The sequence below is a fragment of the Chlorocebus sabaeus genome, chromosome 25 (genome assembly GCF_047675955.1).
Source record: "Chlorocebus sabaeus isolate Y175 chromosome 25, mChlSab1.0.hap1, whole genome shotgun sequence".
Taxonomy (NCBI): domain Eukaryota; kingdom Metazoa; phylum Chordata; class Mammalia; order Primates; family Cercopithecidae; genus Chlorocebus; species Chlorocebus sabaeus.
Window position 1 is genome coordinate 86,581,501 of NC_132928.1, and position 14,336 is coordinate 86,595,836.

At 37.7% G+C, this 14,336-nt stretch overlaps 1 protein-coding gene across 1 annotated transcript; it reads right to left on the reverse strand.

The window, feature by feature from the left end:
• Positions 1-4,499: 4,499 nt before the first annotated feature.
• On the reverse strand, positions 4,500-10,241 carry LOC103231067 (olfactory receptor 2T29). The gene is made up of 2 exons (XM_037986136.2): positions 10,196-10,241; positions 4,500-7,079 (listed from the first exon to the last, which is right to left on the reverse strand). The coding sequence occupies exon 2, from the start codon at positions 7,067-7,069 to the stop codon at positions 6,122-6,124; it is 948 nt and encodes a 315-aa protein (XP_037842064.1). The 5' UTR covers positions 7,070-7,079; positions 10,196-10,241; the 3' UTR covers positions 4,500-6,121.
• Between the last annotated feature and the right edge of the window lie 4,095 nt (positions 10,242-14,336).

Sequence of the window (14,336 nt, forward strand, 5' to 3'; positions counted from 1 at the left end):
CCAGCCCAGAGCACAGTAGCTTTGCTGGGTGGTTAGATGTGGAAGAGAAACAACAATCTCTACACTTCGGTTCTCAGAAAGCCCCATCACTAGAAGAAGGGGTAGATACCACATCAAGGGAGCACCCCATGGGACAAAAGAATCTCAACAGCAGCCCTTTAGCTCCAGATCTTCTGTCTCACATAGTTTACCCAAATGAGAAAAATCCAGGAAAACTATTCTGAAAATGTGACAAAACAAGATTTTCTGACACCCCCAAAAGATCACACTAGCTCACTAGCAATGGATCCAAATGAAGGAGAAATCCCTGAATTGCCAGATAAATGATTCATAAGGTCAATTATTAAACTACTCAAAGAAGCACCAAAGAAAGGTGATTACCAACTTAAAGAAAATTTTAAAAATATTACAAGACACAGATGGAAAAAATCTCTGAAGAAATAAAACACAATCACAACTTCTGGAAATCAAGGACATAGAGAAAAATGCAAAAATTTGTGTACTTCTTTAGATATATTTATAACAAACCAATGATGCATGGCATCAGGATAAATTCAGAAACAATTACACAAGATTCCATATGGTAGAGATGAGAAATTAGATTTCGCTTATGTTCAAGCGGGAGAACACCCATTTCAAACACCCAAGATTATAGAAGGTTGAAAAATTTTAACTTTAAGCTGCTGAGGGAAGCTTGAAAATATTTAATTCTGACATTTGATATTCTTTATAACCATATTATGAATTACTCAGATGGTATTTAGGAATGAAGGTAAGTCATTAACATACAAAACCCCCAAAAGTGCAAGGAAACAACAAAAAAAAAAGCCTTTAAGACTGAGTCTCACTCTGTCGTCCAGGCTGGAGTGCAGTGCCGTGATCTCATTGCAACCTCTGCCTCCCCGGTTCAAGTGATCCTCCTGCCTCAGCCTCCCAAGTAGCTGGGACTACAGATGCGTGCCTCCACGCCATGTTAATTTTTGTATTTTTAGTAGAGACAGGGTTTCACCATGTTGGCCAGGCTGGTCTGGAACTCCTGACTTCAAGTGATCTGCCTGCCGTGTCCTCCCAAAGTGCTGGGATTACAGCCATGAGCCACCGTTCCCCCACTGATTGGGTTAATTCAATTGCTTTGTCTTCAAGCTCTGATTTTTTTTTTTTTTTTTTTTTTTTTTTTTTTTTTTTTTTTTAAATGCCAGGACCATCCTGTTTCGGTGTTTAATAGCTTTGTAGTATATCAGATAGTATGATGCCTATAGATCCATTCATTTTGCTCAGAATTGCCTTGGATATTTGGAGTCTTTTTTGCTTCCATATGAACTTCAGGATTGTTTTTCTATTTCAGGAAAAAATGTCTTTTGTATTTGGATAGTGATTGATTTAGTTCTCTTTAGGTAGATGGACATTTTAATGATATCAGTTCTTCTAATCCACGAACACAGGGAATCTTTCCATTTGTTTGTGATCTCTCCAATTTGAGTTTTATAGTTTTTCTTGTAGAGGTCTTTCACTTCCTTGGTTAAATTTTTTCCGATTTACTTTAGCTTTTGTAAATGGGATTGCCTTATTTCACTTTCAGATTGTGCACTGTTGGCATATATAAATTCTACTAATTTTGTATGTTGATTTTGTGTCTTGCAAATTTACTGAATTCATTTATCAGTTCTAACAGTCTTTGCTGGTGTCTTTAGGATTTTTTAATACATGACCATGTCATCTGTAAACAGGGAAAATTTGACTTCCTCCTTTCCAATTTAGAGGCTTTTGTTTCTTTTTTACCTAATTGCTCTGGTTAAGACCAGACACAACTTCTTTTTCTCTTTTTTCTCTCCTGAATTCTTGTGAATTCAGGATGTTATTCTTGTTTTTGAATAGTTTCTATTTGTACTTTTGTGGCTGTGTATGAATGATGCCGGAGGATCTTCTATTCATCTGTCTTGTTCCTGTAACTCCTGAGTCTTTCTTGACGTTTAAAAATACAGTTTGCTGTTAGAGTATAGAAACTCTAATTTACATACATTGGTTTTATATCCTGAAACTTTCCTGAATTTATTTATTAGGGAATAGTTTTTGTTGAAGTCTTTGGGTTTTTTAATGTGTAATATTACTTTATTAGCAAACAGAAACCATGTCACTTCTTCCTTTTCTATTTACAGTTTTATTTTCCTTACATAATTGCTTTGTCTGGGACTTCCAGTACTATGTTACATAAAAGTGGCAAGAGTGACCATTCTGGTCCTTTGCTGGATCTTAGAGAAAAAGCTTTCAACATTTCATTGTTAAGTATTGTGTCAGCTGTGGGTTTGTCATATGTGGGCTTTATTATGTTGAGATATATTTCTTGTATACCTAATTTGTTGAGTTTTGGAATTTTGTCAAATGCTTTTCCCCATCTACTTAATCACACAATTGTATCATTCATTCTGTTAATGTGCTATGTGATGTTTATTATTTTACGTCTGTTGAAGCATCCTTGCATCCCTGGGATGAATCCCATTTGATTGTGGTGAATGCTTTTTTAAATGTGCTTTTAAAATTTAGTTTGCTACCTTTTTTTGAGGACTTTTACATTCATGTTCCCAAAGGATATTGACCTGTAGTTCCTTTTTTGTTCCCGTGTCCTTCTGTGGCTTTGGTATTAGCGTAATTCTGGCCTTGCAAAATGAATTTGGAAGTATTCCCACTTCAATTTTTTGGAAGGGTTTGAGAAGAATTGGTATTAGTTCTTCCAATTTTTGATAGAATTTTGCAGTGAATCCATATTTTCCTGGGCTGCTTTTTACCTTTTTGGTGGGAGACTTTTATTACTACTTCATTGCATAATTCATTATTGGTTTGCTTAGATTTACTGTTTATAATTCAATCCTGATAGGTTTTATGTATCAATGAACTTGTATCTTCCAGTTTATATCTAATTTTTGGCATGCAATTTTTCATAATCTTTTGCATTTCTGTGGCCTCAGTTGTAATGTTCCTTTTTAAATTTCTGATTTGCTTTAACCTTCTTAGTCTAGTTGATTTTGTTTTCACAAAACAACTCTTACATGTTTTTGCATTGGTTTTATGACTTGTTTCTTCTGATTATTAATCTACTAATTTGGGGTTTCTTTTTTTCTACTTAATTAAGGTACAACATTACCTTTTCTTATTTGAGGTCTTTCTTCTTTTTTGATGTAGCCCTTCATCGCTATAAACTTCTTTTATCTGCTTTTGCTGTGTCCTGTAGGTTTTGGTATGTTGAATTTTCCATTTTCATTTGTCTCGAGCAACTTTGTTTTCTCTTTTAATTTTTTCATTGACCCACCTATTGTCTAGAAGCGTATTGTTTAATCACCATTTATTTGTAAACTTTCACATAATTCTTTCATTCATTTACAGTTTAAACTGCTGTGATCAGAAAAGATGCTTGATATTTTGATCTTCTTACATCTTTTCTATAGTCAAATATGTGATCTAACCTAGAAAATGTTTAAAATGTGCAATTGAGTATAATGTGAATTCTGCAGCTACTGAATAAAATGTTTTGCATATGCTTTTTTAGGTCCATTGCCCTAGAGTGCAATTTAAAGCTGTTATTTCATCGTTGACTTCCTGTCTGGATAATCTTTCCATTGCTGAAAGTGGGGCGTTGAAGTTTCTTATTATTTTATTGCTCTCTCCCCCCTTAGATCTATTAACAGTTACTTTATATATTTAGGTGCTCTAATGTTTAGTGCATATATAGTCACAATTATTATACACTTTTTATTGAATTGGCTTTTTAATCATTATATAAGATCTTCTTTGTCTCTTTCTACAGTTCTGGATTTCAGTCTGTTTTATCTGATGTAAGCATAGCTAGTCCTGCTCTTTTCTGGTAACGACTTGCATGGGATATCCTTTTTGACCACTTCACTTCAGTCTACATATGTCCTTGCAGGTTAAAATAATCTGTTGAAGGTAGCATTTTTTATTCATTCTGCCACTGTGTCTTTTGATTGGACAATTTAATACATTTACATTCAAGATAATTTCTGATACATAGGGACTTAACACTGTAATTTTAGTTGTTTTCCATTGTTTTGTAGAGTCTTTTTTCCTTCCCATCGTCTTTTGGGGATAAGTGATGTTTTGTCTAGTGGTATGTATTGATTCCTTGTTTTAAAAAATTTTTTCTCTATGTACTACAGGTTTTTGCTTCATAGTTATAAGACTTAACAAAAATATTATAACAGGTTATTTTAAGCTGCTCAACTTAACTTTGAGCACAATAAAACTCTACAAAAATCATTTTTCAAGAAATTTGGCTATAATTTGTTTCCTGTTACAAATGTTTTAAAGATAACCGGCAAATGTGTCTGTAATTATAACCCAGCAAATTGAGAGTTGACACAGGCTCTTTAACTCATCCAAGTCAGAGTAGCCTTTTATACTGTCTGAGTTCAGGAAAAATATTAAAAACCAGTTCTCTCACATTTTTCCCAAAACACTACAGAATCTTTGTTCATGGTCATAAAATAATTGGGTGTGGTGAGAGAAGAGGAATCTGTACTTTTGAAACCGCCTGATAATTCACGAGTTGGACATAGTCAATTAGGAAATTATAGGCATGCAGCTACCACATTTGTGCTTTTATGCAACAGATTCAGCAGGTCCCACACCTCAAATGTCCTCCTATCAGCCTATCCCGGTGTAAAGGCACAGTCGACTCCACTTAGATCAACGTCATTTAAGATCACCGTTCTCATTTACCTGGTCTCTGTGTTTTTGGTCTTGCACATCTCCAATTGGTTACCACACAAATAACATTTCCAAAATGCAAATCTGACCATTTCACTATTATTTTTAAAACCCTGGGCCACACAAGGGCAAGAAAGGAGGCTAAAATGAAATAAGAAAGAAGGATCTTCTGGAGCATTGATCTCTCGCTTGGTGAGAGCCTGTCTTTGCCCATGCTGTGCTTTTCCCTTGTAGCATGTCTCTGAGCACGTTTCCCTGGCTCCACTATCACACACTCAGCTGAGGGTAACTTCTAGTCACTCTCCAGCACTGAGCCGCAGAGTCTCCTCTCAGCTCCTTGTTTGAACTCAGATGTCACAGATGGAATTAGTGTGTCCTTATGAGCTGTACCCTTTACACATGAGTATCAAAACTATTTTATTACATTTGTTTGCATAAATTACATATATTTCTCCAATTCCTTGGAAAAAGTAGCCATGTGCTATTCCAAATTTAATCTTAGCTATTTTTAATTATAATAAAGCACAAAATGTTTGTTGAATAAATGAAGGATTGAATGCTGATGCCATCAACTCTCGTTGTTTGTATAACAAGTTACATGTTTGAAATGTCAGCTCAGGAATCACCCTGGGCAGGTAACCTTCCCTAAAACTCCTTCCACTCAGGTGTAATATTTTTTCTGCAGTCCATTATGTGGTCTTACATCCTCAGTATACCATATGGCACTGAATATTTCAGAGAGGCAATATCAACTAGATGCTGTCAGAATCGGACCATGCAGAAAAAGGTAGCCCTCAATAAAGAGGTGATGACTGGATTTTCTAATTAGACACAATGAAATGAACATGATTTCTAAGATGTCACAATTCCACCAAGCAGAAAGAATATTTTCAAAAAGAGAAAAGCCTGGTATTTAATTATTTGTAAATGATTTGAAATTTACAGAAAACTATCACAAATAAAAAATAGTACAATTAATATATATATACCCTTCACCTGGACTCACCTGTGGCAGCAACATTGTGCTGTTTGTTTCACTGCCCCGTCTCTCTTCCTCCCTCCTTCCCTCTCATTATTTGAGCAATTCATGACCTTTTTGCCTCTAAATATATTATGCATTTCCTAAGGTTAAGGATATTTTTTCACAAAATTAGAGAGCAGTCATCAACTTCCAAAAATGTTCCATTACTAAAACACAATCATATAAGAATTTTGGGTGGACAAGGACAGTAAAATAGAATTTCCACACAGTGAAAGAATTCCTCAACATGAGATGAATATGAGATGAAACATCATTGTATGAGAGTCTGAGGAACAACATGGGGATAAAAATCCTAAGTATCTGATGGGTAGAGAAAAGGAAAATAAATCTTTATATCCAAATGTCCTACTTTATAATTTCCTAAAGGACAATTCTCACAGTTAACATTTTCTTCAGAGCCCCCATGACATCCTTATTCCTAAGACTATAGATTAAAGGGTTCAGCACCGGAGTGAGGATGGTGTAGAAGACAGATACCATCATATCCTTCTCAGGGGTGTGGTAGGAGCTGGGGATCATGTAGGTGTAGATGGCAGCCCCGTAGAAGAGGATGACCACAGTCAGGTGGGAGGAGCAGGTGGCAAAGGCCTTTTTCCGGCCCTCTGCTGAGTTCATCCTATGGATGGTGAGGAGGATGAGTAAATAGGAGCTTGAAATGACCGTCACAGGGATGAGGAGCATGAGAATACAGCATAGGTACATGAGGGTCTCATAGAGGGAGGTGTCTGAGCAGGAGAGTTTCAATACAGCAGGGACTTCACAGAAGAAATGATGAATCTCCCGGGATCTGCAGAACGGAAAGGTCATGGTGATGGGAGTGAGCATGAAGCCATCTACTGAGCCCAGGAGCCAGCAGCCCGATGCCAGGAAGAGACACACCCTACGGGTCATGAGGACAGGGTAACGGAGAGGATGGCAGATGGCCACGTAGCGGTCATAGGCCATGGAGGCTAGAAGGAAAAATTCTGAACCTGCTAGTGTCAGATAGAGGAACATCTGCATCCCACACTCAGCGGCTGAGATCTGATTCACACCCATGACCTGGTCCAGGAGCATTTTGGGCACAGTGACAGAAATGTACACCATGTCCATGAGAGACAATTGACTGATGAAAAAGTACATGGGGGTGTGGAGGTGGGCGTCACAGTGTATCAGAAGGATCAGGACAGCATTTCCAGACAATGCCATCAGGAAAACCACAAAAACGACCACACAAAGTAGAGCTGGATGTTTGGATTGTCTGAAGAGTCCCAACAGGATGAAATCCGACCATCCAGTGTGGTTGGCCATCCAGGTGGTGTTGGCCATGAGGTTTCACCTAGGCCACCAAGGAGAGTTTTGGAGTTAGTGTAATGCATCCCTTTGTAACGAGTGTTTAGTGAGTACTCACATTCGTGTATGCTGATTGTGCTAACCTAAGTCCCGTGGGTTTGGGGAGTTGAGTATATAAATGACATATAACAAATTTACAAAAGAAACTAAGAATTCACAACTATAGGCCAAAAGAATTGGTAACTGATAGTAAGGTTGTCACGGTTCAAATTCATAAACTTTGCTGATAGTGTCATTTATCAACAAGTACTGCAAATTTGCAGAACCACCCTCCTCTGCTAACACAAATGTGACTCATTGAAAGATAAATCAAACTCGTTATTTCTAGAGTTTTTGTCGTAGAGGGCTGGATTGAATTAACATCTCTGGTTTAAGAAAATAGGCATCTTCAAAATACTCAGGGGTATATTTGATATAAGAAAGATGTAGCAAGTAACTAAAGCGTAACTTGGAAAAGAAGTTATACTAGATGTTTGAAACTCCTCCCCCCATAGGATCGGGCCATGCTGTGAGGCTGTGATTGCATGAAGCGAGCCTCATATTCTCATGAGCAGGGAAGGGTCCTCACACACGACTGACCCTTTAGACATTGAAGGACATGAGTAAGGAGCACACACACAGACTCCAGCCATAGGTCTATCTTTTTCTCTATCTGCCATTCCTTTCTCCAGTCTACATCAAAAAGAATACAAATCATGTTTGAGCTCAGGTGTGATGAGGGTAAAATGAGGAAATGTAATGAAGGTGCTTAGAATAGTACAGTTTCCGATAAATAAACACATATACTCTTAAGGAGTTAATATCTATACTATTCTGCACAACCTACCTAAGATGGTTGCTACTATTATTATATAAGATGCATTAACTTCCATTCTCCAGATGCAGTACCTGTTCATATACATTTAAGAAGTTGATTTTCAAAATAAAAATGGCAGAAGGTCTGCAAAATAAAGCATATGACCCACTTGAAAAAAAACACTTTGGGTTTTATATTTACGTGTTTATGTGTAAATATTCTGGTTTTATATAAACATATATAAACATATTTATGTAAACATACACAGGTAAATATATAAATATAACTATATTCTACATTTCTTATTTTAACCCTGGTTATGCAGAGCTTTTTGGAGAATCCCATGTCCTTCCTGTCTATTATGTGGTCCTCCAACCTAATCTCCTTAAAGCTCCTCTCATTTTAAAGCTCATTAAATCTCAGCAAGGAAGAACTAGAATTTGGAGGGTCACTGCTGTTTATCAGACAAGGCTTTAGTTGTTTTTGCAAACATCATGTGTTTCACTGCCTGCCATAATTAATCTTTCATACACACTGAGAAGCAGGGAGGAAAATCAAACACTGAGATGCCTCTGACTTCAACTCACTGTTTCCTTCTCTACCATGACACTCACAGCCTGTCTGTGTTATATGCTGAAGATGAATCAAAGACGAATTGAACTTCAGTGCACTTAAGAAGGTCACAGTCAATCTATTCAGGAAAAATTAATTTGTCAATGTGATTTAAAGTGGAATTTTTAAACAGCTACAAAACAAGGGCAATAGACAAAATATATCCGGCCTTTCTGAAATAATCCGTAACAGCTTCTTCCACGTTTTCTCTGAAGGAAATTAAACTTTTCCAACTTTTCAACTTCTGACATGTTAAATGTTAAATTTTGATAGCCCTTGTCAAGAATAAGGACAGAATAACTCCTCTTTCTGGGAAGACTTTAGCTGTGGTTATGATGCAGGGACATTTTGGAAAGAATTTACAAGTTTCAAATACATTTTGTATTCATGCAATAATTGTAAAAACTAGTTAAGACGTTCAATTTACCAAAAGTGTGAATATTCTGGGATGCTTTGATGCTTTATCATAAATATCTAACAAATCTGAGACACATTTTATCTGTCTATATATTTGTATACATATGAATAGATGATAAGTAGGTAGGTGAATGGATAGATTATTTGTATCAAACACGGTCCCCACTGGCAAACAGTGGCTGAGATCTGTGTACAATTTTAAAACATTCCAGTAAACTGCAAAACACAATTGCCAATCTCGTCTGTATTTGTGGCCAAAGTGAAGCAAGGACCAGAGTGACCAGCACATGTGAAGACCTAAAAGGTGTTTGCTCAGTAAATTCAGAGGGAACAGGAGGGCAGGGAGATGCGGGGTTTGCTAAGCAAATCTTTGCGCTGCACTTTGGTAAATGGGGATCACTGTCATGAAGCCACTCAGAAAGCTCACCCAGGACATGGGACAGATATGGAAACACTGTGTCCACACGCAGTGACTGGTCCCCTGTTCATTCTTCTTCTCTATCCGCTTGTTTGGGTTTCATGTAAATTGCTTAATGCATGTTTAACTTGGGGATTTATTATAAGTATAAATGGAGTCATATCAAATCTTTATTTGAAGCAGACACCATCCCAGGAATTGTTCTAATACTAATACTAAAATTGTTTAATACTTTACATTTCTTCTTTCCCAAGAGCCTATGAGTTACTTCGTCATAGTACTTGCTCTTTTTACATATTAAATTCAGGTTCTCAGGGTACCTGCCTAATGTCACACACCTAACGAGAAAGAACGCATGTCTCAGCCCAAGAGTGGGACCCAGAGCACCTGACTCTGCCTCAGTTCTCTAACGGACACCACCCTCCCTCCACAGTCTACACTTGGGTTTAGGCCACGCTCTGTGGGTTTCATCAGGGAAACATAAAATGATTGAGACATTGTTTCTAGAGTTTTGTAACCCTCAGAAATCATCCCCACTCAAAAGAAAATCAGTCACTTTTCCTCTATAAAACTTCAGTGACAGGAAAATAAATGCATCATTGTATAAAAATACAAAAATATAGAATGATTTTTTCCATAAATAACTGTAAATTAAAAATCCATTGACAATTTTGTCACAGTAAATATGTGTTATATAGAAGTTATAAGAATCACATGTGGTTTTTCTCCATTAAAAACATAATAAAGAACAAATGAGGAAATACTGTGAAGAATAGAACGTTTCAGAAGCAGAACAAGTCGAGAGCAGTGCTTACCCTTTTGTTTCTACCAGTACTGCCTGTCTTCTGGCAGAACTCACCATCAGATGCTGTCTTGAACCTCACCTAGACGAGCTAGTGGTCTGTAGCCAGGTTAAGAGCACAAAGAGAAGAAGGTGGCATCATGCCTGGTTTTACCATGTCCACCAGGGCAGTGGATGAAAGCTTTCCGTTGACACATCACCTCTGGGATTCGAAGAAGAATGCAATTAACAGAGCTAAAGAAGTCAGTAGGTAGCTCTCCTGAACCATTCTGGTTTTCTTCTAATGGCTTTTAAAATTTTTACCTCTGTTTTTAAATGCAAACTCTTAACCAATATTTATAATAAGCTCAAATCTCATCATCAAAATCTTATCTATGAAGCATATGAGTTAATAGACAGCTTTTTTCACTTTACAAAATATATTCCATATATGTGTGAATCTTCATTTAATCTTCAAGTAAATTTTATGAGATATTTTTCCTTTAATGTTTCACAGGCATAGAGTTTGAAATTCAGAGGTCAATTGATGTCTCAAAGATACCTCCACAAATCAGTACCTTGATCAAAACTAAAATTCACGTCATCTCCTTCACTTCACCTTTTTCACTCTTCATTAGGACTCATTGTACTCTTTTTCCCATCACTTGCTTGCAATCTAGATTGCATTAGTGGTGCAGTAACTTTTTATATATTTGTTTTTGTTTTAAGTACTGACATTAAAGTTACAGAAAAATCTAAAAAACACTGGTTGAATGTAAAATTTTAAACTTCTAATGTAATAAACCAGACAAAAATCATGCTTTAATATATCTTGCCTTCAAGTTACAAATATTTCTTGAGTGCACACCATGTATTAGACATTTGGACAAAGCAGGGAAGACGACAGAAGAAACCACACTGACATCGTGGATCTTGCAGCCAAATTCTCTGAACTTTCCTCTACAGACGTGCTCTGGAAACAGGTTGATCATTTTCCTGCATCATGGAGGTCTGTGCGTGACCACCCTTGTCTAGACAGTGCCCTCTTTTCAGGTGCCCATTTGAGGGCTGGAGTCTCCTCTGACCCGCAGTGCTCCAGCCTGCACAGGGTCTGTCCGTCTCCTTTGCTACTTCATTTCTCGTAAGGCTCTGAGAGTGCAGGCCCTTGTGGGTGGACACTGCAGGGTGAGAGGAAGAAGTAAACGTGCTTTTTAACCTGCTTCTGATGAGGGTGCCGGTCAGCAGCTATAAGCAACAGGGACCATGGGGGCCTCAGGCTTCAGCCTCTGAGAGGCAGTTTCAGCCGTTGGCGAGAGGCGGGCATCTGGGCAGCTGCACATCAGCAGGGCGGGGCTCTCCCCGCAGCCCTGGAGGGCAGAGTCCCCATCAGCTCAGCTCAGCAGGGAGGGCACATGGGGCTCCAGTGGTGAGGACTCTTGGTCCTTGGATGACAACACTCCCCAGCCCGCTTCTCCAGCCTTCCTGTAGCCCTTTGCCACCCCTGTAACCCGTCTTCTGTGCTACGTCTCTTCAGTCTGAAATACGTAGTGTTTGTATAGATGACTGGACAGTATCTACTGGAGTTAATATCTATCAAAGTAATTACATCACAATTGCAATCTTCTAATAGTGAACAGTGACGTTGTATTAAAATTTTTAACATTATCAATTACACAGAAATAAAATTATACAAAAAGCACTCTCTGAATAAGTTTTTCCCTAAGACAATCTACCATTTGATATACAGTGATTCAAACTTAATACACAACGTTGAATTACTTTTCCAAAAGCCTCTTCAGATTTTGCTGCAGAATTAAACTTCACTTGCACCAGCTCTGAATTGTGTCTGCTTTTCCTTCTTAGTCAATTTCACAGGTGTATCATTATTTAACTTGTGTTTTTTGATTACCGATATGTTTATGTAAGTTTTCATGTTTATCCAGGTAACTACTATTTTTGTGAAATGTTTTTATCCTTTTCCCATTTTTTCTATTGAAACATTTTAAGTGTTTTTTATAAATATGAACATGTTTTTGGTATGAAAATACTAACTGGCCAGGTGCAGTGGCTCACACCTGTAATCCCAGCACTTTGAGAGGCTGAGGCAGGTGGATCACCTGGGGTCAGGAGTTCGAGACCAGCCTAGTCAGCGTGGTGAAACCCTGTCTCTACTAAAAATACAAGATTAGCTGGCCTGGTGGTGCGTGCTTGTAATCCTAGCTACTTGGGAGGCTGAGACAGGAGAATTCACTTGAACCTGGGAGAAAGAATTTGCAGTGAGCCGAGATTGTGCCATTGTTCTCTCTAGCCTGGGCAAAAAGAGTGAAACGCTGTCTCAAAAAACAAACCAAAAAAAGACAGTAACTCTTTGTGAATGATATCAACTATAATGTCTTTCACTGTTTTGTGCTTACAAAGTCTTTATGAATTTGGGGATTATTTAAAGCATCTACCTTTACATTTTTAATGATGAGCTTCAGAGGGTTTTTTGGTATGTTTGAGTTGTAATACAGAAATAACTTATTTGGGTATCATATGCAGTGATTCACTAACATTATTGCTTTTAAGTAAAAAATTCCAATGTTGAATATTTTCCTTCATTCATTCCAAAAATAAGTACTCAATAACAGTTTTTTTCAACCACTATTCTAGGTTTTTGATGGTGAAAACAAAGATTCTGCCCACACAGAATTTATATACTAGTGGTAAATACAGGCAATAAGTTAATAAATTTGTAATCAAATGTCAAGTATTAATAATTACAGTGAACAGGAAATAAAGGCAGAGATGAGATAGGAATGATTAATGAATCTATTTTACATAGGCTACTTGGGAGCCCTTTATTTAGAAGGTGAAATTTCATCAGATCCATAAATCAAACAATGGAGTCAGTCATAAACAATGCGGCAGAGATGCTTTAAGCAGAGGAAATAGAAAAAGTAAAGGCTGTGAGACTGAAAGTAACTTGCAACATTTGAAGAGCAGCAAGAAAATCTGTGGCCCCAGATTGAGGTGAGAAAGTTGGCCAAACATAGAAAATGGGGTTAGAAATGAAGCCAAGGAACAGGTCCTATAAAATCATGGTCCTTGGAAGGACCAGGGACAGTCAGAGGTATATTGAAGAAAGGGAAGACAAAAGCATGCACATGACACTCAAGAGAGTGAATGTGCGTTTAGAAAAAGAAAGGAAATCTCAATGAATGTTTGGCTCCTGTCTTCTAAGAACTCTTCAGGAAGTTTACCAAGCATGCTCACATAGTCTGTTCTGACTGCAGCCTGGCTTCCCCTCCCCACCCCACAATGCTACAAGCTCCCAGCAACTGCCAGCACTCAGACAATCTCCAGAAAGTGAAGAGCCCCAGAGCTTTGACTCTCCTTGCTTCTTGGTAAATTCCACTCTGAGATATCACTGGAGGACTGACGGAGAGGAAAGACATATGGGACAGGTATATGAGTATCAGTGAGAAGGCTTGAAGCAAGAATGGAGGAGAGGATTTGAGCTAGTCCTGGTGAGAGATATGGTGTCTGGACAAGGGGTTTGGTGGAGGAGGTGAAGGTGGATTGCTATTTATACACACAGGAATTTTGGGGCTGGGCAGGTTGGCATGGAACACTGAAACTGAAATTTGGGACTCCAGTTGCCCAGTACACATCTACATGAATATTATGCAGCAAGGCTAGTGCATCCGCGAATCCAGAGTTCATAAGAGAAGGCAGTCCTGAGATCATGGGTTTGAGAACCAGTGTGTATGGAGGAAACAATGGGATTGCACAAGGAAGGAGGGTCAACATCCTATCCCAGGAGCCAGAGCAGGGGAGGCTAAGTTTCCACATTATCTCTTCTTTCCATTGGTCTTTCACTGAATTCCTTTAAAATATCTTGTTTTATTGGATGTTCCCTCATGACAATTTTAAACATCTAGTGAAACAATTCTTGTCTTCCTGTATGTTCATGTTCAAAATAGTCAAGCTTTTAACAGTTTTTCCTTTCAGTTGATCTATTTGGCTAGGTTCAAAAGATCTAATCGTATGGATTGGAATACAATAAAATATATTTGGAAAGAGCTGATACTGTTAAAATGTTGCAGATTTTTATAAACAAGCATGATAGGTCTCCCAGGTATCCAAACACTAAGAGGTTGAGTCTGGATTTAAAATAATTTTAATAAAATTCTTCCACAATAATTCAGATTAAAAAAAAATCTCAGAATAATTTTTT